General features: G+C 48.4%; 2 protein-coding genes across 2 annotated transcripts in view; one reads left to right on the top strand and one right to left on the bottom strand.

Annotated features, from left to right (window-relative positions):
- Positions 1-14,515, top strand: part of LOC139592770 (alpha-2-macroglobulin-like protein 1) — a 25,806-nt gene extending 11,291 nt beyond the window's left edge. Inside the window, exons 17-36 of the mRNA XM_071432990.1 lie at positions 455-539; positions 1,319-1,433; positions 1,927-2,152; positions 2,265-2,391; positions 2,950-3,071; positions 3,534-3,588; positions 4,198-4,281; positions 5,244-5,420; positions 5,561-5,642; positions 6,422-6,578; positions 6,791-6,865; positions 7,230-7,392; positions 7,785-7,999; positions 8,129-8,344; positions 8,444-8,568; positions 8,877-8,967; positions 9,721-9,789; positions 10,144-10,246; positions 10,373-10,414; positions 14,279-14,515. Of these exons, the coding sequence (XP_071289091.1) occupies positions 455-539; positions 1,319-1,433; positions 1,927-2,152; positions 2,265-2,391; positions 2,950-3,071; positions 3,534-3,588; positions 4,198-4,281; positions 5,244-5,420; positions 5,561-5,642; positions 6,422-6,578; positions 6,791-6,865; positions 7,230-7,392; positions 7,785-7,999; positions 8,129-8,344; positions 8,444-8,568; positions 8,877-8,967; positions 9,721-9,789; positions 10,144-10,246; positions 10,373-10,413 (2,328 nt within the window). The 3' untranslated portion in view covers position 10,414; positions 14,279-14,515. The remainder of the gene's footprint in view (positions 1-454; positions 540-1,318; positions 1,434-1,926; positions 2,153-2,264; positions 2,392-2,949; positions 3,072-3,533; positions 3,589-4,197; positions 4,282-5,243; positions 5,421-5,560; positions 5,643-6,421; positions 6,579-6,790; positions 6,866-7,229; positions 7,393-7,784; positions 8,000-8,128; positions 8,345-8,443; positions 8,569-8,876; positions 8,968-9,720; positions 9,790-10,143; positions 10,247-10,372; positions 10,415-14,278) is intronic.
- LOC139592769 (alpha-2-macroglobulin-like protein 1) overlaps positions 10,795-20,493 on the bottom strand; it is a 24,437-nt gene continuing 14,738 nt past the window's right edge. The window contains exons 23-36 of the mRNA XM_071432989.1: positions 20,278-20,361; positions 19,740-19,916; positions 19,354-19,435; positions 18,205-18,361; positions 17,538-17,612; positions 17,210-17,381; positions 16,518-16,732; positions 16,024-16,239; positions 15,111-15,226; positions 14,365-14,455; positions 14,011-14,079; positions 12,688-12,790; positions 11,964-12,005; positions 10,795-10,916 (exon numbers count right to left, since the gene is read on the bottom strand). Of these exons, the coding sequence (XP_071289090.1) occupies positions 11,965-12,005; positions 12,688-12,790; positions 14,011-14,079; positions 14,365-14,455; positions 15,111-15,226; positions 16,024-16,239; positions 16,518-16,732; positions 17,210-17,381; positions 17,538-17,612; positions 18,205-18,361; positions 19,354-19,435; positions 19,740-19,916; positions 20,278-20,361 (1,598 nt within the window). The 3' untranslated portion in view covers positions 10,795-10,916; position 11,964. The remainder of the gene's footprint in view (positions 10,917-11,963; positions 12,006-12,687; positions 12,791-14,010; positions 14,080-14,364; positions 14,456-15,110; positions 15,227-16,023; positions 16,240-16,517; positions 16,733-17,209; positions 17,382-17,537; positions 17,613-18,204; positions 18,362-19,353; positions 19,436-19,739; positions 19,917-20,277; positions 20,362-20,493) is intronic.

Below are 20,493 nucleotides of genomic sequence, written 5' to 3'. Positions count from 1 at the left end.
GTGTACAACCCCATTGAGTAGGAATATCCATATTTCCCTCCACATGTGCACAAAACAAGGTGATGAAATCTTGGACCTTCAAACTCCCATTTTTTTTTACTTGAATGGGAATGAGGAATGAGTTCCTGGGCTGTGTACTGTTTGTCTACAGTATTAGAGAAAAGAAAGACAGGGAGAAATCCCAAGCATTAGACCATGGGTTGTTGCCATGGCTTAGTTGTTAGCTGCTCTTTGCCACTATTTTGGACAGGCCCCAGGCAGACCTCTTGGTGTCTTAAGGGCAGATCTCCTTCATGCTTCCCTCAGCACTGTGTCTGCTTGGGCCAGTGCTGCTCTGGGCTGCCTGGGCACTGAATGGTCTTTGTTTTTCCAGAGTAATTTGAAGAGCAGCAGTTAGTCTTCCCCACTCACAGATGCTTTTCTGCCTCCCCTGCCCTCCCTCTTTTCCTAACAGAACATGGGACTGAAAGTCTTCTCAAACCTTGTAATCAAGAAGCCCTCTCAATGCTCCCGTCGGATGGATAGGAAGCCAATCATAGGTGAGCTGCACTTTGAGCCTACCTGGGACATGAGATCTTTGGGGTTTGTTTGTGGTGAATATTGTCTCTCTTAGGAGTACCGGGTGCTGCCCCCACAGTCCACCAGACTTAGTAGGAGTGACCCAGTCCTCATAAAAAAGGGCTCTGAAGAACATCACTACCTGGATGTTCCCTGACACTAAAGGATGACACTCCCTTTCCTCACAGATAAACCCAAGCGGGACCCAGGATCTGTTTCCCAGTGTCTATTCCCACTCCTCAGGCTGTACTGAGACCCAGCTTTGGTCCCCATTTGTGGCCACAGAGACAGCCTCATGTTCTTCCTCTGTGTCTCAGTTTGCTCTTGATAACTGTACTAAGCTGGGTCATGTGCCTGCCTGTATTTAAACCATTGCTTGCTGTGGAATGTGAGCTTTGTGCAGCAAGCAAACAGTTCTAGTACTCACAGAATTATAGAAGTGTTGGTTAGAACAGCTCTCTGGAGGTTGTCAGTCTCTTAAGCAAAATCTCTGGGTCAGGTCAGAAAAGGGCTTTGTCTAACCAAGTCTTGGAAACCTTGCAATCAGCTCACTGCAAGCTGCTTCTCCCGCTATCACTCTCTTTTGCCTTCATTTCTAATCTCTCCCATGAAATCAGTCCAGTCCCTTGTGCTTTCCTCTGGAAGACTCTCCTATGTCTCTCTAACTGCCTGCTTTGCCTCCAGCCTCACTGCAAGACTGTCTATGGTTGGCAGGATTCACCTCTCGCACTCTGGTGGGACTCCTTGCTCTTTCCTTCAGGGGTGCCTTCTATAGAAGATCAAAGAATCAATGAGGAACATCCCCACTTTACAACTCACAGAAGATCTCACCACTTTTTCCCTGAAACTTGGATCTGGAATATGTACTCTGTTGGGTAAGTTATTCCTGACTTTACAAATGGACAGAAGGATGACCCTTTGCTGTAGAGACTTGGTTGCCTTGAGTTTGTGTAAAAGAGATGCAAAGAGACCTCTGCATGCAAATTATGGGGCTCTTCCCTACATTTGTAGAGTGTCAAACTAGTAGACTTTGAGGTGCTGAAGTGTACACAGATTTAAGGAACAGGAGTATACTTCCAGTCCAAACGACCATGAGTGTACAGAGCTGGAATGCTTGGGCAGTGTCTTGCTCAGAAGAAGGACATAAAACCTTTACTGATGGCATTTAAAGAGGGTTTATGGCTCTAGGGAAAAAATTGCTGAGAAGTGCCTTGCTGTGAGCCACTGGAGCAAAAGTCATTGGCAATACAGCAGAAGCTGATCCAAGCAGGAGGACCAGTGTCACCTCCATCAGCAGGGCTATGAGCACTTCTCATTCCTCTCCACTAGCAGATGAATCTCTTCAGGCAAGTTCTCTCTTCCTCTCAGCTCCAATGGCAGCAGGAATGTCTCAGTCACAGCACCTGCTGCTGCTGCAGAGTGGAAGGTCAAGATGTTCTGCTTGGCTGGGAGGGGGTTTGGCCTTGCCCCAACCACGAGCCTCAGAACAGTTCAGCCCTTCTTTGTGGACGTGACACTGCCATATTCCGTCATCCGTGGAGAGACCTTCCTGATGAAAGCCACTGTCTTCAGCTACCTGCAGCAGTGCATGCAGGTGTGTCACTGTGTGGGACAGGCCTACTCTGCCCTCCAGTTTCAGAGCTCATGGTGCCAAGCCATCTCACCTGAGCTGCCCAGTCACTCACCTGCATCTGTCATTCCCGCAGATCCAGGTGGCCCTGGCTAAATCCTCAGACTTCCAGGTGGAGCCATGTCAGACTTGCAGGGACAAGGAGTGTCTGTGTGCAAAGGAGTCCAAGACCTTCATGTGGAATGTGACAGCAGTCCAACTGGGTATGGCAGCAAAAAGGCACTGGTGACGGGGAACCCCAAAACTGAAGTGAAAGAGTGTGGGAGGTCCAGAGAAGTTGGCAGAGCCAGGTCTCCTCTGAATCCTGAAGTCTGTCCTTAATGGTGGAATATGCAATCCACTATGTTTGCTTTCTTTCTCTCTTCTTAGACAGACTCACCAGAGAGGGAAGGAACTCCTAAAGAGAGGGCTATGGCAACAGCTAGGGAGGAGGATGCTGTGTGGATGTGGGTGGGGGAATTTTGTATTGCTGGTCCTGTGCTTCATATGCAATGGGAAGGGCATGCTGGGTTCTGAGGGCTGCTGGACCCTCTGTTGTTCAAGTCATTGCAGTGCAGTGAAGTCACTGCTGGTGAGATGTTACTGAGTTTCCTCATGCTCAGGGTGTCTGAACAAGCTGTCAGCACTGGCTGGCTCACCTTTACTGGCCAAACCACCATGAAGACCAACAACCCAAAGCATTTCAGGTCACTATGGGTTAAAGAGAGTTTACTCCATTTGGCCACAGGTATAAAAAAAGGACTGTTGAATTTATTTGCTAGGGACTCTGAACATCTCAGTGAGGACAGAGGTGCTGGACCCAACGTCACGGTGTGGGGGCAGGAAGCCCTTGCCAGCTGCCCTGAAGGGGAGACACACACTGACCAAACACTTGCTGGTCCAGGTCAGTACAAGAACAGCCTCATTTCTGTCTATGATATCCCTGCCCAAGGGGGAAGGCAGCCTGAGGTGGGCTAAATAGTTTTATCACCTCAAATTTTGGCCAGCAATAGTATACCAAAGCTGTGGCTTAGATCACTTCATTTCTCCCAGGACCTAGCCAAACCTGTTCTTGAAGTACTCTTTCTTGAGCTGCATTCCTATGTCTGTGTTCTCCTGTATCTTTCCCTGCTTTTCATGCTGTACCTGAGCTTTTGTATGTGCTCACTGGCCAGAGAGCCCTGTCCCTTGGGCTAACTCTTGATCCTTTGAGCAGTGAAGCAGGCAGACCTGCCAAAAAGGAGGAGGGTGGAGTCCCTGACCTCTGAATTCAGACTTGAACTTTCTCTGAAATGTTGGTGTCATTTGGGAATTTTATGTGTACTTTTGTTTCTCCTGTCCCACATACATGTTTCTGCCCTGGCAGCCAGAGGGTGTGTTAGTGGAGAAGTCCTACAGCTCCCTTCTGTGCCCAAGAGGAGGTATGTGCACAGCCTCAATGGCTTCTGCAGCCTGAAATAAATACACCTGAAAGTAGAACTAAACTGTGGGAGGTCTCATGAAAGAATGTTTTGAAATTATTTTTCACATGGAAATTTCACTTCCTATCAGCCACGAATGAATAAGAAATATTACTCCCACATGCGCTGTCCCACATGAATTTGCTGCTGAGTATAAGTGGCAAAATCCTGCTCTGTAGTCTCCTTCTCACAGTGCAACCCTGGGATGTTCCTGGGGCTTGGCAGTCACCAGTGCGAGGTGCTCCAACCCTCCCACCCCATCCCTGCAGCAGTGCACGTCTCCCCAGGATGTCCTCCCTTGAGTGATGTCCAGCTGTGATTTGTGTGAGCCTTCTGAAGTGCAGTGAATTGAGCTGAAGTGAAGCTTGGTGGGCCCTTGGCCCCACCAGCAGCTCTCATGTATGGCCTAATCTGAAAAGATTTCAGGCAATGCACTTGGTGCAATGACCAGGACAGTCAGTGTGAGCAGGATGTAGGCTGTGTCCCACTTAGCTGGGCCAGTCTTGTCTCTCCAGTTAGGGGCTTTTGGCTTGGTTTTTCATGCTACACCTTTTATCCTGCTGTTATCAGGAAACGTGGCTGAAGAACCCGTGTCCCTTCGCCTCCCTGACAATGTAGTCAAGGCTTCTGCCAGGGCTTCCATTTCCATCACAGGTAAGTGACTTCTACTGTGGGTTCACAGAGTGCTGGTCTGTGTTAGGGCAAGGCTTAACTTGGTGTCAGAAGATCCACTTGGCATGAAACTGCCCAGAAGAGAGGATGCTGTGTTTCTATTCCCTGCAAACACCAAGCTTTCAGATGTTTCGCTTTAATGGAAGAGTAATCTGCACAGGAGAATAATCCTTCTTTTTCTAGCTAGGGCCTTGGAGCAGAGACTTTGGACCTTGGCTATTTCTGTGTAGATACAAACAGTAAAGCTCAAAACTATGCTACAGCAGAAGCTCCTGGAGAGAAGAAATCTTTCTCAGCATTATAAAGTTGCAAAGGAACATTTTGGACAGGGTACTGGGACAGGCCATACCTACCATTAAATACATCTATTTGTTTTGCAGGCCAGAACTGGTATGAAGCCAGGCCTGGCATAAGTAGCCATGAATACTGTGCAACAGAACCCCAAGAGAGGAAAACACAAGGCTTTTCTGACTGGCTGGAGGATGTGTGGACACCTTCACACCATCTGACTAGCACCCCTGCTGGCTTCCTCACATTTTGATGCTTGACATATGGCTGGGTAGAACAGGCCTGGCTAAAGACCTGGCATTTCAACCTTTCCCTGAGTGCTGTTACATTTGCTTGTCTATGTGACACAGACTGAGCAGGTGCAGCTCTGCTGACAGCCTTTTACAAACAGTATTTGTTATAGCTGGAGCCCTTCAGAATGCAAAAGCTGATAAGGGGAACTTATCTCCAGGGACTCCATAAAGTTGTCATGACGCCAAGCTGTAAAGAGGCAAAACAGTCACCACTCTTCATCTTGCATTCAGTTGTTTACTTCTCTCTCCTCCTTTCTCCAGTGCTTTCCCCCTGCTGAGATAAAGCACTGTTACCCCCTGCCTGGCTGAAAAGCCATCTCAAATAATATTTACACTTTCTTTGTTTTTTGCACCCTTGAATAGGTGACCTCATGGGGCTGGCACTGCAAAACCTGGACCACCTGGTGCAGCTGCCCCACGGCTGTGGGGAGCAGAACATGGTGCTGTTTGCCCCCGTTGTCTATGTGCTGCAGTACCTGGAGAAGACGAGGCAGCTGAGCCCTGAGATCAAGGCCAGGGCAGCAGGATTCCTGCGCAATGGTGAGTGCAACAGAGCCACCCTGCCCCTCTGCCTTCCCCTGTGGCCAACATACCAGTAACTCTTGCCCTTGCACCCACTCTGTCAGCACTGTCCCCTCTGTGTTACCGGGCCACATTAATCACTGTTCCCATCTCCCCAGGGTATCAGACACAACTTCTGTACAAGCACAGGGATGGCTCCTACAGCTTCTTTGGGCAGAAGGATGGAGAAGGAAACACTTGGTAAGCACTGCAAACATCCCTCCTCACTTCTGATTTTTCCTGTCTGGGTTAGAGCACCTAATGGATCTGAGGAAGCTGACAAGATTTCCTTTGGGATGGAGACAGAAGGAACTCTCTGACAGGGAGAGTCTGAGGCACTTGAGCCACTAGAAAAAGCAGTCAGGCAGGGCAGCAGAGTTTTTGGGAAAGTGGAACAGCAAAGATGTGGTCCCAGGGAATGAAAGGTCTTTTTTTCTGTCTCTATGCCCCTGCTGTTGGCCCACAGACAACATCAGGTCATGCTACTGATGACCTGGCAGCCAAGAGGGGTACACATGTCTGGAAAAAAATCAGGTGAGAGCAATAAAAAATCCTCTCCTCAGTGAGTGGAGAGGAGCTGCCTTGGCACAACTTACACCTATGGTGCTTGGCTAAGATGAATGGAGAAAGGAAGGGAGGAAGAAAAGGGTGAATTCCAGATTGTCTCAGTAGTTTGGAGGAGATGAAGTAGAACAGGTAAAAGTCGGAGTGGGAGGGTGAAATTACTGAGTAAAGCACTAAGTAGTATGCAAGTAATATATCTGTGGAGACAGAGGCAGGGAGAGGAGACACTGGGCTGAGTCCGGTGGACCATTTCCACTTTTAGATTGACTTTCTTTATGAAAATTACTCTTTTTTTTGCATCCCCGCTATGTCACTAGTTCAGGGACAAGCACCAGGAGACCTCTGACTTTCTCTTTGCTGTTTTTTTTTTTTTTTTTTTGTTTGCCTCTTTTTCTCACAACTAATCCTCTTGCTAGGTTGACAGCTTTTGTACTCAAGAATTTTGGCCAAGCCAGAAAATACATCTACATAGATGACAAGAACATCCAGGATGCCCTGCGCTGGCTAGAGCAAAACCAACTCCCCAGTGGCTGCTTTGCCACCAAAGGGAACTTTTTTCACTCCTCCCTAAAGGTAATGGTGGGCCAGGGCAGGTAGCACTGCTGGCGAATGACTGGAGAGATTTTTGACAGCAGAAGATAGTGGGATCCCAAAAGATCCTAGAAAGTCATTCTGCAACCTGTGCAAGCCCTAAAGAGAGGGAAAACATGAGAGCAATGCTTTTCCTTCTGAGGAGAGGGCCCTCCTAACAGCCTGTAAGAGTGAAAGATGTGTTCCCCTCACAGGGCAGCATGGATGATGAAGTCTCTCTGGGGGCCTATGTCGCTGCAGCACTGCTGGAGATGGGTCTGCCCCTGCAGGTGAGCACACTCAACTCGCTCCTGCTCCCTCCTGCTCTCCTGGGCACCACCACAGGGGTATGCCAGCTTGTGATTCTGGTCTTCTCCAGGCCATGAACTGGGAGGGAGCTTCTGAGAATGAGTCAATGTTTGGTCAAATGGTGAAGTCATTCCTCAAAAGAGCCAGTGTTGTGAAACTGGCCTGATGCAGTAGTGCTTGGTGGGAATGGCTCCCAGTGCACATCAGGGCTGCACTGCCCATTTTCTGAAGACAGTCTGTAAATTATTTGGTTTCTCTGGAACTACGTTGGGAAGACATAGTGTGGCTCCTAGCCCTCTATTTCACCCCTGTCAGAGTTTGGCACGTTCTCTCCTCCCAACACAGGGCAAGCTGATGCAGACTACTCTCCGCTGCCTGCAGAAGGTGGTTCACAACATCACCAACATCTACACAGAAGCCTTGCTGGCCTATGCCTTTGCCCTGGCTGGGGACTATGAGACAACCCAGGAGCTGCTGTACAAACTGGAGGAACAGGCCATCAAATCAGGTGCTGCCTGCTGGAGTAATGTATGCCGAGCTACAGCAGTCGAAAATGATATATGTATTTATATATAATACATTTGTATATAAGATACTCCTTGTATTTGTGCAGTAACTGCATTGTTTTACTGAAAATACCATAAGGTATTTCACAAACTGTAAGAGTGACTTAGAAATAGCTTCCTCAGACTGGAGGAATTCAAGATCCCTTTGAGGAAGGAGGTAGGAGTCTGTGAGCTAAAACAAGGTGAAGCCTTGGAGATGAATTCAAGAAAGTAATCCTGGCCTGAGTATAGGGAATGTACTGAAGGAGCCCTGAAAGCATTGTGGGCTTTGTTTCCTCTGAAACCCAAATTATGTCCTCCCTAAACAGCCTTCATAATCCTTTTCCTTCTGCAGGAGGACAAATCCACTGGAGCCCCAAGCCAAGCTCTCCAGCCTCCACAGACTTCTGGCCTGGCACTCAGTCCGTGGACATAGAGCTGACCGCCTATGTGCTCCTGGCCTACCTGTCCAAGGCACGGCTGCACGCCGGTGACATGACAACCGCAGCTGCCATCGTGGCCTGGCTGACCCGGCAGCAAAATGCCGACGGGGGTTTTGCCTCCACCCAGGTAACAGCAGCTCCCTGTGGAGCCTTTTGTAGCCCAGCTTGGCAGCACAAGTCCTCTTGAGGAATTCCTGTTCCAAGCCGGTGCCATTACGGCGGATGCTTTCAGAGGAGCCTGTCTCTCCCTCTGCAGGACACGGCTGTTGCCTTGCAAGCCTTAGCGAAATATGCAGCGAGGGCGTTCAGCACCTCAGGGCCGGCCGTGCTGAGGGTGCGGTCCCAGAGGGCCTTTGGGAAGGCGTTCCAGGTGAGCCGGCAGAGGCGGCTGCTGGTGCAGCAGGCGGCGCTGGTGGAGATCCCGGGGCAGCTCCTGCTGCAGGCCCACGGCAGCGGCTGCGTCTTGGCTCAGGTGAGCAGGTGGGATGAGCCTGGGCAGGGGAGGACTCTGCCTTTTTTCTCCTGCGCGAGATCATGCCTGTGTTTTCTACTCCTGGCCCTTATCCTGCAGACAGTGCTGAGGTACCACGAGCTTTCCCCACGGACTCCTGTGACCTTCACGCTGCGTGTCAGCACGGAGCTGAGCAACTGCAGCCAGGCGAACCCGCGCCTCCTCACCGTCCGCGTCCTCGCCAGGTGACTCCAAGGGCTGCTTCCTGCTCCAGCAAGATGGAGTGAGCTTGGGGACAGCAGCCAGGCAGGTCTCAGGGCTCTCATGGAGAGACCCGGCCCTTGGGCTGAACAGGACAGACAGAGGGAGAATCGGACAGGTGGAAGGCTTGGAGGGGAAGGTGCTGTCTAACTCCTGTGAGGGGGAGCAGTGGCTGCCATGGCCCCAGTCCCAGATGGGACACCTGGCTCAGGGCGTGGTGGTGGACGGAAGAGGGGCTGGGAGGGCACTCTCCTCACAGAGTCAGACCCTCTGTCTGCTTTTTCTTCTCCAGCTACATCGGGAGCAGAGTCACATCCAACATGGTGATCATAGAGGTCTCCCTGCTATCTGGATTCATCATGACTTCCAGATCCAGAATGTTGGTAAGAACTTCGGAATAAGAAAACCCAGCTGTGGTAAATGGATCCTGCCTGCTTGCTCCTGTTGAGAATTGTTCATTTCGGGCCAGGCAGTAGCTAAATTTGTAGCTAATTTTGGTGCAATTGCAACCTTTGCTGTTGCAATTGCACCAAAACTTCTTGTTTTCCTACAGCCCCCACAAGGGAGGTCAGAGTGGTTCATCTTCTCCCACTGGCAGTACTTGGACTTGGGCCAGAAACAAAGTGTACTGCTGGGTGTGCTGACACCAGGATCTGTTTGTCAGAAAGTCTAAGACAGGATTTCTCAGAGATACTCCAGCTCTAGCTAAAAAGATTCTTTTGTTTTCCAATTAAAATTAAATTGGAATTGTTTTCCAATTAAATCATAAATTAAATCACAGCCCTCATGCAGGTCTTTAAAAGCATTTGAACACTCAGTGAGATTAAATAAGAACGTCTACTGGTGCCTGCACCCATTTGCTCACCAACCTATCAGTCATACATACCACTCACACAGCCTTTGGTCTCCAGAGGGGGAGATTCCTCTGCCCTGGGCAGGGTCAGTGGGGTTCATACATGAGATGCTCACAAGGGATGTCCAAGAGAGACTAGCAAAGATATAACCACTGAAAAATGCACAGTTCCACACAGAGTCCAGCTCTATACCTTCCCTCCATAAAAAACTGGCTCCCTCAGGTCAGGAATCCTTAAGGAAAATGCTCACAAATTTCATTCCATTATTGTTTCCTATCCTAGCTGGAGAACAGAACCATTGTTAAGAAAATAGAAGTGAAAGCTAATGTGATCTACATTTATCTGGAGAAGGTAAGTGAGAACAAAAGCATTTGGTGGGGCACAGTGAGAGCAAAAGGTCAGAGGACAAGGAGCTGTGTGAGAAGCCTGAGGCTGGTCTAGGTAAGAAAAGAGCCCTGGTAGAATTGGGGGCAGAGGAAGATTGCCCAATTTCATTGTCATTGGATTACAATATTCCTACACAATATTGTGAAAATTCCTAGCACAATATTGTGTGCTATCTCTCACACAATACTCCATTTTCAAGTCCAGAATCTCTAATGGATTGGAGAAATGTAGTGCAGGAAAACATTCAAATCAGAGAAAATGAAGATGCTGTGACTTCTTTCTCCCCATTCCTTGCTAATTTCCTTCCATCTCCACTAGCTCAATGATGAATCTCAGACTTTCACTCTGCAACTGGAACAAGTAATTCAGGTGAAGAACCTGAAACCAGCCAGCATCAAAATCTATGATTACTACCAGCCAGGTGGGTTGCAGATTTCCTATTATTTGGGGGTGGGGAGGTAGGTTCCTGATTCTCTGGCTGGGAAGAGACATGCAGCCTTCTCTGTGTGCATCCATGTGTAATCACCTTCTTCATTTCCTTCTGCAGAGGAGCGAGCCTTGGCTGAATACAGTGCTGTCTGTAGTTGAGGTAGGCAGCAAGTTCCTGTGTGACACAACAGTGGCATCAGGAAATGGTGGGTCTTGGGCAGGAAACATGGAGTATAAGCAAAGACAGGAAGGGGAATGGTAAGCAGTGGGGAACATGTACCCAGCTTGAAACAGGAAGTGTCTGTTTCTAGGTCTATGGATCTGGTTTTTTTAATGCTCTATCTCCTCCTGTGCACGTCTGCACCTGGAGGGGCAGAGTTTTGTACGTGAGCAGAGGTAGAGAATTAATTTTTCCCAGCTGCTTTTAAATGCTATTTTCCTGGTTTGGAAGAAAAACAGTAAACCTGAATAATCATTCAATCAGACAGTTCTAGTCTTCTACTTTTAATAAGATGCCACACACAGTCTGAGCCTTCCAGGAACTAACTGCTCAGCAGGAAATTCCAAGCATTTTCTCTTTTCTTCGTATCTCCATGTGACAGTTGGCAGGGGTGACAAAGGACTGATGGTAGAGACTGCAGAGGAGGGATCTATCCTTGTTCCTGTGAAGACAACAGAGGACAAAAAAAAACTTCATGAAGTATTAAAACTAACCACTGGGAACTTAGGGGCCTTTTTTGTACCTTGTGACCGAATGGTACTGTCAGGCCAAGAAGGACAGAGCTCTTATCACCCAGAGGGTGGCTGGGCACTGGAACGGATTTCCCTGGGAAGCGGTCACAGCACCAAAACTGATGGAGTTCATGAAGCATTTGGACAATGCTGTGAGGCACATGGTGTGACTCTTGGGGCTGTCCTGGGCAGGGACAGGAGCTGGGTGATCCCTGTGGGTCCTTTCCACCTCAGAATGTTTTATGACCTAAGATTCTCTCTCACTTTATCTATACAAAGCTTATGTCACAATCTCTGGTAAGGGTGTGGAGCCTGTGGCAGACATCCCAGGACAGGGCTGTGTGCCTCCCTACAGGTGATTCATGCAGCAGGTGGTTTTCCCTGTCTTGTGGGCTGTAGGCAGGAAAGCACACAGGTGCAAGTGAAAGTTTAGAGCAGTGGCAGGCATTGGTCAAACTTAAGCTTTGTCTTTGCTCAGCCTGGGAAGAGGATGGGCAGGTGTCCATTCCCTAGTGTGGATCAGAAGCCAGGCTGAGATGGAGAAAGGCTTGGCACTGAAACCTGGCCTGGCCCTGCAGTAAAGATGAGCATGGTACGTTGTGCGCACAGGGCTGGAGGGATGTGAAACTACAGGGAAAGTGCCAGGAGAGGGAACTGTGGTGGCTTGAATAAAGTGTAGTTGATGCAAAGGGCCAGGACTGGTGATAGTAATTGGTACATGCAGTCCTTGTTTTCTGGAACACATTTCCAGCTTTGTCATGATCTTGTCACATTAAATCTTCTACTTCAGTTCTCTTTCCCTCAGTTTAACCACTGGGATACAGGAACTCACCCTTACTTGGCATTGCAAATTGCTTTCTACCCTGGACCTGCAGTCTGGCAAGTTTCTTGAGCAAGGGCCTTTGCCTGCATCTCCCTCCCCTTCCGTATTCTTCAGGACCCTGCCTGTGATAACAAAAGAGGTGTTGGGCCCTCACCTCACTTGCACGGGACACTGTAGCTCATCACTGCAGTTTCTTCTGAAAGACAAGAAAGAAAGTACTGGTGAGACACATTGTCAAAACCCCACAAAAGCAATCCAGCACTGAGCCACTGTTCCTAGGAGAGGTGTTCCCTCCATTTACAGGCTACAACTCCCCTCTCTGTAACACACAAAACCACTGGTGTGTGCCCATGACTCTGAAGCTGGTCAGGATTCACCCAAGGCAGGAGGCTGCAAGTCTCAAAGAGCTCCATCACAGTTGTGAATTCCACACTTTCTCAACAAATAGCAATCCCTGACACATTTCTAGCTTTTCTTCCCACTAGGAAGCTCACAGAACAGAGGACAAGTTGGTTTTGGTTTTATTGTTCTAAGGGGGCCCTTACTCTTCTGAGTCATCCCCCCACTATGGTCCCTCTGCTTTATCTGTCTCCCACAAAGTAAGTGCTCAAAAGCACAGCTCCTTACTCCACTCTTGTTGGGAGAGCCAGACCCTCAGTGGTTCTACACACCAGCTTCAGGCCTGCAAGTTCTGGAGCCAGAGGGAGGAGGACCTACCATTTTGAACACCAATGGGTTAAGTTCATGCCTAGAGAGCTTCTAAGGGACAGTCAGTTAACGAGGTGAGAGATGGTATTGTCTTAGACTCAACAAAATTCAGAAATTGTCTTTCCAGAAGTACATTTGGGTGGTTTTTGCAGTACAGCATCTGAGCTCACCTGGCATATAGTAATCATAGATCTTGATATTGGCTGGTTTATGATCCTTCACTTGCATGTCCTGCTCCACCAGGAAAGTGTAGGTTTGAGGCTGTCTAGTCAGCTAAGACCAAGAAATGCAAGGATTAAAAACAAAGGGTCAGAAAAGTCCTGTAAGACAGCCCCTTTCACCTACTTGCACTCAGGCTCTGTAGAAACCACACCACTGTAACACATCTGTTCTGCTTTCTAGTCCATCTCAGAAATATCTTTTACTTCCCATTCTGTGACTATCTCCCCTTTTTGGTCACCAAATTTAACTCAACTCATGAGGAACATCAAAAACCTACGGAGTCAGTGCGCACTACCTATATGGTGTGCTAGTGTTCCCCACCAATCCCACCTTCCCATCCAGCTCTACTCTGAGCTCCTTCATGCACCTGGCCTCAGTGGCTACTTTCTTATTCACAGTTACATCAGCTCTTATTCTTCAGTCTGACATAACCCTCATCGTTAAGCAGACAAATACAAGTTGTGGACCAACATCTGCTGTAGGGTAGTAGTTACATGACCTGCTGTTGATTGCAGTGCACCTTGTGTTACCTGGCAGCTTGAGCTGAAATATTTCTCTGCATTTTCTGCTCTGTGCTGTAGATGTAATGAAAGCAGCAGCTCTGCAAGCCTAATGCATCCATGTGACACTAACCCACCTCCTATGGGGCCAGCTTAGCTCAGCCTACTGATAGAAACTGAGGATGAAGAATCACAGAAATGCTCCTTAGAAATGCTGGAGTTTTAAATACATGCTAGGTCTCATTTCTGGTGCTGTTTAGGTATTCATGGAGCTAGAAAAAGGCTGGAGTGGTTGTTAATCTGTTGATTCATGAGTCTGTGGAGAGCACTTCTGTTCACACAACCATCTGGTTTCGTTTCAAAGGATCTTGGCAAAATCCATCAGTGATCTTGCATGCTCTCTGCTGCATTCAGGTTGCTTAAGACCTTTCTAAGATTTCAGGCTTGCTTGGATTTGCTAGATGGATCTTATTGCTACTCCTCAGTCCTAACCAGGCACCATAGATATGGACTTTCAAAAGTCACTTAACAGTGCCAACAGATGTAGGCTTAATGTGAGAGTTTCCCATGTTTCACTCAACTTAAGTAGCTCTGTAAGTGGCTCTACGGATGAACAACTGCCAACTAACACTTTTCCAGATCAGCAAATGTGGCTGGTATGCAGGAACAACAGCTCTGAATAGTTAAAATAGTAGTGAAACCAGTAAACAAGAATAAAAGCTGTCAGTCCATAGCCCCTTTAATGATGATGTTAGCCCAAATTACACTTACTTCCTCCAGGTAGAGAACGACTTGGTCAGCTTTGCTTTCAACTTTCTTCACTAAAGGCATTTTCTTTAGCTGAGAATAGGGGGAAAATATCAGAAAGCCTTTAATAAAAAGCAGAAATATTCAGGGGTGTTTGTCCTTGTGAAAGTATGGGCAGATATTTACATGGCCAGGGAAGCTGTTGATGTAGGGAAAGGCAAGGTGCAGCTTGGAAGAGACTTTGAGTATAAGGATTTCTTAGGAAGAAAATAACCTGTTTCTCTGCCCACAGGAATGATCACATTTCAGCATACAGTCCTGCATGATGGACATCCATCACTGTTCCCATCCCAGCTGGACACAAATTCACAATCTCACCTCTTCCAGTGAACCTGCCACGGGGCTGTATCCAGACAGCAGCTCCACTTGGATCAGGACCATGTTGGTGGACACACGGTTCCCTGTGTAGCTGCAGCAGGAACCCAGGGGACAGCACTAATGTTACTTTCTGAGCCATGATCTCCAGATACTCCAGCCCAGCTTTGGTACTCAGGTGGAGGAATGTGCCTTTCTTTTCAGTGTTTCTCCTGTAAGCATACCTGTTTCTGCACTGTAATAAATCTTTGTGCTTCCCTTGATCTTGCTTTTAATTGTGCCAAGGAGAATAAGTTCCTTGGAAGGCTTATGGTGTTACCTTCTTTATGCATGGCAGAGAATATCAGATCCTATGCCTGTTCTCTTGGCAGTTCTGTCCCAGGCCAGGTGGGAGTACAGCAGAGGAGACTGGTGTGACAGTCAGCCGGGAGCAGAGGAGGGAACGCTTAGGAGTAGGTGGCAGTCCCACAGGACCTTCACATCATTAGTGTTTTGAGACCTAATCCTAGACAGGGGTGAGACCCACAGACCTTGGGAGGATTTGTGGTGAGGGGCAGGGGACAAGGCAGGACTACAGCCTGAGCCACCCCTCTGGGGCCTTGTGCTTCTCACCCAGCTGGGGAGAGCACAGGGGGTCACCTCAGCACTTGGACCCCAGGAGTGAAGGGGAACCCTGCCAGCAAGAGACTGGTGTGGTGCCAGAAGCCTCTCAGCACTGGGGAGGAAAGGGGCAGCTGAGTGTCTCCTACCGAGCACGGATGGTGACAGGGAAGCGGGTGGCATCGGGCACGGTGCACTCCGTCTGCACGGATACAGCAAAGGTGGCCTCGCTCCTCCGGGGAGGGATGTGGTACCTCAGGATGGCCTGCCAGGACAGAAAGAAGCTGGATGGCAGAGAATTGCAGGGTTTTCTTTGCTGGAGAGTATTCTTGGCTAGACTCAGCTGTCTTGTATTGGTGTCGAGAAAACCACATGGCAGAAGCAGAGGTTCTGCTGGTAGTGCACTGCTCCTGGTGGATTTCTTGGAGGAGAAGAGCTGCTCTGGCTGGATGGAGATGATCCAGATTTCATTTGGGGAGTAGATGTTACTTTCCTGCTGGATCACAGTTACCCCAACCAGCCTTGAAGACCAAATTCTTGCAAGTTACTACAGCAGTTTGTTTTCACGGTTGGCTAAGTAGCAAGAGTAATAGTTGTCTCCTCGAGCCAGGTCTCATAAGCTCTTGGAGGTCTATTATTCACCCAAGATAGCTCAGCTACCTTTGGAGGCATAAAATTAGCAGGATGGCTTTTGTTGCAGTGTTGGAAACAAAAAGTTTTAATAAAAGGCAAAATAACAAACAGAGAAAAAATGAGCCAGGTGCAAGAGGCTCTTGCTCCTGGTAAAACACCTCACAAAAGCGACTAGTTTCTTTGTTCACTTCTATTTCTAGTAAATTGCCCAGGCAGGACTTTTTGGCTTCTGTCCAATTGGCTTAAGTTTGAGGTGAAGTCCCCTAGGCCTATGAGGTGGCTTTTTCACCTAATCAAAGAGAGAAACTTCTGGGCTTCTTTCCTTTTTTAGGGGACAAAGGATAGTTCTGTCACTCTGTCAACAGGGGGCACATTCCTGGCTTTCAAGGCTTTTCACCAGACAGAATTTTTCTTCCTGGCTGGGCTTACCTGCAGGAAAAGACACCCATGGCCCTGCACACGCAGGGTATAATCTTGGGGAATGGCTGGCAGCTCCACTGTCTGCAGCAGGAGGCGATTGCTTTTGTCTACTCGAAAGTTTTGGCTGAACCCCTTGGAAGTGAGAGAAACCTGAAGATCAGGGCTATCCTTGCTGAAGATGTTGGTTGCATACAGGGCTAGGGCTTCCAGAGCAGCAACTGTGTCCTGAGGAAAAATATCAGGAAAAGTGGGATTCCTGCTTCCTATGCATGCCCAGACCTTAGCCTTTTCCTCCCTCATACTGCAGCCATAGCACAATAAGGGTTGAGCCTTTCCCTTTGGCTTTTAGCATGGGATTATCCATAAATCCCAGGATCTGTAAAACCATACACCCTTTTTTGATTTATTAATTTTTCTTTTTTTACTATGGGCTGTTAGAACCCATTGCTCTCAAAAAACCAGCATCAAATCTGATGATGATGATGATAGCTCAAGGGGATTACCTGGGTTGAAGCAAAGCCTCCATATGGGTTTTGCTGCTTGGTGAGCCAAGACACAATCTTTGATGCCTTTTGGATTTCATCTGACGACAAACTTGACTTTGTAAGGTGAGCCATGAGGATACTAGATGTCAATTCCACATCAACAGATGGAGCCCGATACCAAGATAGGGAATCTTCTTCCTGTTTGGACTGTTGACTCCAGAATATTTGGTCATCTAGAGGTGGAGTGGGAACATTAATGGAGTGTGTAGCTGCATCTAGTGACCCTGGAGTTTCTACTAGCCCCTGTATATAGGTACTAAACAAACATGTACATTGGACATAGTGCAGTTGGACAAGATACACGTGCATAGCTCCCTGTTTGCTCACCACACCCTGCTTTTCCCAGCAAAACCTTTGGCTTGCAGGCTGGGGAGGAGTTCCACTATATCCATTAAGCTTCCCTGGTTTGGGTGACTGGGAGGCCAGGACTGTGAGATCATCCATAGAGACAATGTGTCTCACAGTGTGGATATAACCTGGGACAGCTTGGCAAATTGAGGCTTGGATAGCCAAGCCTTGGACTCCCCACAAAGCTCTGGCAGTACCCACCCCACCTCTACTCCTTCCCTCCATTCCAGTGGTGGTTCAACCCAGGGATTTCCACACAGTTCTGTCAGTGGCCCTCCCTCCTGCCCCAGAGTCTGTGGTACCTGATATTGTGGCAGCCTTATCCAGTCTTTTGAGGATTTTCTGCCTGAGGGCCTTGTCCCCTGCCACTGCGAAGGCATTTGCAGCCAGTGCCAGGCTGTAGAGGTTGGGACTGCCAGTGTCAGCATGGACCAGGTCCCTTATACACTTCAAAGCTTTCCCCACAACTGGGTCCTAGGATACAATTGAAAGCACTCTCGTTACGGGCAGGGTGTTTGGGAAGGGAATGCAAATTTCACGTGTGCAGAAGAGGGTGTAAACCAAAGGCAGAGCCCAGGCACTGGCTGCGAGAGGCTGCACACGCATCCCGCTCCTGCTGCCGATACTCACGGAGTGAGGCATCCCCGAGCGTATGAGAGCTATCACTATCACAGAGCTCAGCCCCAGGCCTTCCTCCACTGCACCCTGCAGACACCACAAAACACAGATGAGGCATGCTATGAGAAGGGAGAGGGCAAAGTTTTCCAGTGCCTTCTGGTCCCCTAGCAAATGCCAGCACAGGCAACAGTGCTGGCCCTATTCCTTCTCCTATGGAAGTGACATGAATGGTATCCACTTTTAAAGGTCCTGCTTACCAGAGCACTTCTCTGCCAGGGTTCCCCAATCTCCTCTGGGTATCTGATTCCCTCCCTCTGCTGAGCACACTCCCCTTTCTCCTCCCAAATGTAAGATTTTCAGTAGCAGATTTCAATGCCAGGAGGAAGTGATGTTCCCAGAACCCCGCTGCAAGGTGGCGAGTCTTAGCCCTTGAGATGGAGGTAGGGCAGGGCACTGTTTCAGTTCCCAAGTGCACATCATCAAATGCAAACCTTCATCATTCATAACTTGAAAAAGTGCCACAGTGACTAGGCAGCCCTGAGTGTCACCCAAGGGTGACCCTGGGCACTTCAGAGCCTTCCTCCTGCAAGAGTTCATTTATTTTTGGCACCCAAACTGAACCAGAAAGTGAAGGAGCTCTGAGGTACCTTATGAACCACCATTGACACACATGTCATACCATCAGACCATTGTTGAAGAGCTTCCCCACACTCTTGAAGCAGCCAGATGGAGTCTGACTTTTAATCAGGGCACTGGCAGCATCCTTTATATTTTGTTCATCTATGTGGATGAAGTCCCGGGCTTGGCTGAAGGTCTTCAGGACAAGAGCAGTAAGCCTAGAGCCGAGGAAGGAAGGAGGATATAGAACTGAATTGTCACTCGATGCATGTCTCTAAGAGGAGACAGGAGTCTCTGTGTCTTCTGCTACATTCTCCCTGTAGAAATACCAGCAGGCCACAGTCCCTATGCAGATGGAGAAATGGAAGCAGGATATAGAACTGAATTGTCACTCGATGCATGTCTCTAAGAGGAGACAGGAGTCTCTGTGTCTTCTGCTACATTCTCCCTGTAGAAATACCAGCAGGCCACAGTCCCTATGCAGATGGAGAACTGGAAGCAGTGCACATGAGCTCAAGAAGCTTGAGGTCAGAGCCATGTGCAGCAAGGGAGAAAAAATTCAATTCTTCAGACCTTCAGAGCTCCGCTAATTCCAACAGGGTGCTTTGCTGCCCTGGAGGGCTGACATTTAGTGAGCTCACTCAGACCCATTCCCAATCCTGTTTGGGCACCAAGCATTCTGAAAACCTGTAAAGAGGGTGCCTTTGCTGCCAAGTTTTCAGAATCAGTCTTGTTTGGGGTGCTCAAGAACAAACAGTCTGAGAGGGGTACTTCAGGTTAGCTCATTGTCACATTTGACAGAGGTGTCCCAAAGACTAAGAGGAAGATTTTGTATATTTGTCAAAACAGATAAACAGGGAAAATAGGGAAAGTGACGGCATATTGGGAAGTGTGAAACCTGGCATGACATAAATGTTATGGAGTAAGAGATGGATATTGCTCTGGTTTCAGCTAGAGCGGAGTTAATTTCTTCTCAGTAGCTGTTACAGTGCCATGTTTTGGATTTGGCATGAGGATGGTGTTGAGCAAACAGCTGTGTGGTGCTTAATATCCATCTGGGCTTAAGACACAACACCTTCCAAAAGGTCTCAGGAGCAATTTCTGTTCAAAACTCCACACCTTCAGACTGCCTCAGTTTCCCCAGACCAAAAACCAAGCCAGCTAAAGCCTGACCCGGGCAAACTTTTGCTCCTCAGTTATTGTTGCTTACCAAGTGTTTCCTGGCTCGCTTCCTTCCCCAAAGGCACTGTATGAGCCGTCTGTGTGCTTGTACAGGAGCTGCTGCTGATATCCTGCAGGAAGAGGCTGGGGGTAGTGAAGATGCTGTGTGCCTGTCCTGTTCTCCAGGAGCCAACCTGCCCCACCAATCCTGCTGATCATTACAGAGAGCATTATCTCTGAGGAATTTAGCAGAGGGGTGCCATGAACTGTGCGTTCCGCTGACATGCACTAGCCTGATTTACACTGCTGCAATTACCATGATGCCAGGCAAGGGATGCTGCACAAATCCTGCTCAGCACCAGGCCTCTGCTGAGGCTCCTTCCACACAAGTACTGTGGTGGACACCACCAGCTTAACAAGTAGGAATTCACTCACCGCTTTCCAGGTAGCCAATGGCCTTCTGTTTGATTTCTGGAGTCAGCTGTCCTGTTTCTTCAAGGTATCGTGTGATAAAGACATTTGGGGCAAAATGAACCATGTTCTGCTCACCACAGCCACTGGACATCTGGAGAAGCTCATCTATGTTGTCCAGTGCTGTTCCCATAATGTCACCTGTAGGACAGAACCACAGCTTTGGGAGCCATACACATTCTTGCACGTAAAACAATTCTGGTCTCACAGATTCTCCAGGTAATCTGCAAAGACTCAGTTCACCTCTGCCCATGTGATGTTTACAGACTGCAGGAATAATGATTTGGTACTTGGCTGTCTTTCCCCTGGCTTGATGAAATTATACATCCATCCAGTGCCACTTGTACAGGAGAGACAGGATACTGCTCTGGAAAACAGCATCACACCTTGCTGTACATATTCCCTTTCATTACTTTGTTTGCTAAAGAAGACACAGTGGCACCAGAAGAGATGTGAGCTGCAGGGAAAAGTATTACTTCCCAAGACTCTTCTAAAAACTCACCTAAGAAAGAGATGTGGGCTCTCTCTGACCCAAGGACAGTGTTCTCTGGCATAGTGAAAGAGATTGTCTCTGAAGCTGAAGTTCCTGCAAACAGCAAAAACATCAGAACAACAGGCATGAGGAAGATGGCAGAGACACAGGTGTCCCCCAGGAGATGGTGTGAACAGGTCTGGGATCACCTCATCAGTTGGTGAAATCAGCATTCAAAAGAGAGGA

Source organism: Agelaius tricolor, unplaced genomic scaffold (assembly GCF_023055355.1).
Source record: "Agelaius tricolor isolate 1412-34295 unplaced genomic scaffold, bAgeTri1.0.p SCAF_9, whole genome shotgun sequence".
Lineage (NCBI taxonomy): Eukaryota > Metazoa > Chordata > Aves > Passeriformes > Icteridae > Agelaius > Agelaius tricolor.
Note: the sequence above shows the minus strand (reverse complement) of the source record. Positions and strands in the feature narration are given on the sequence as shown.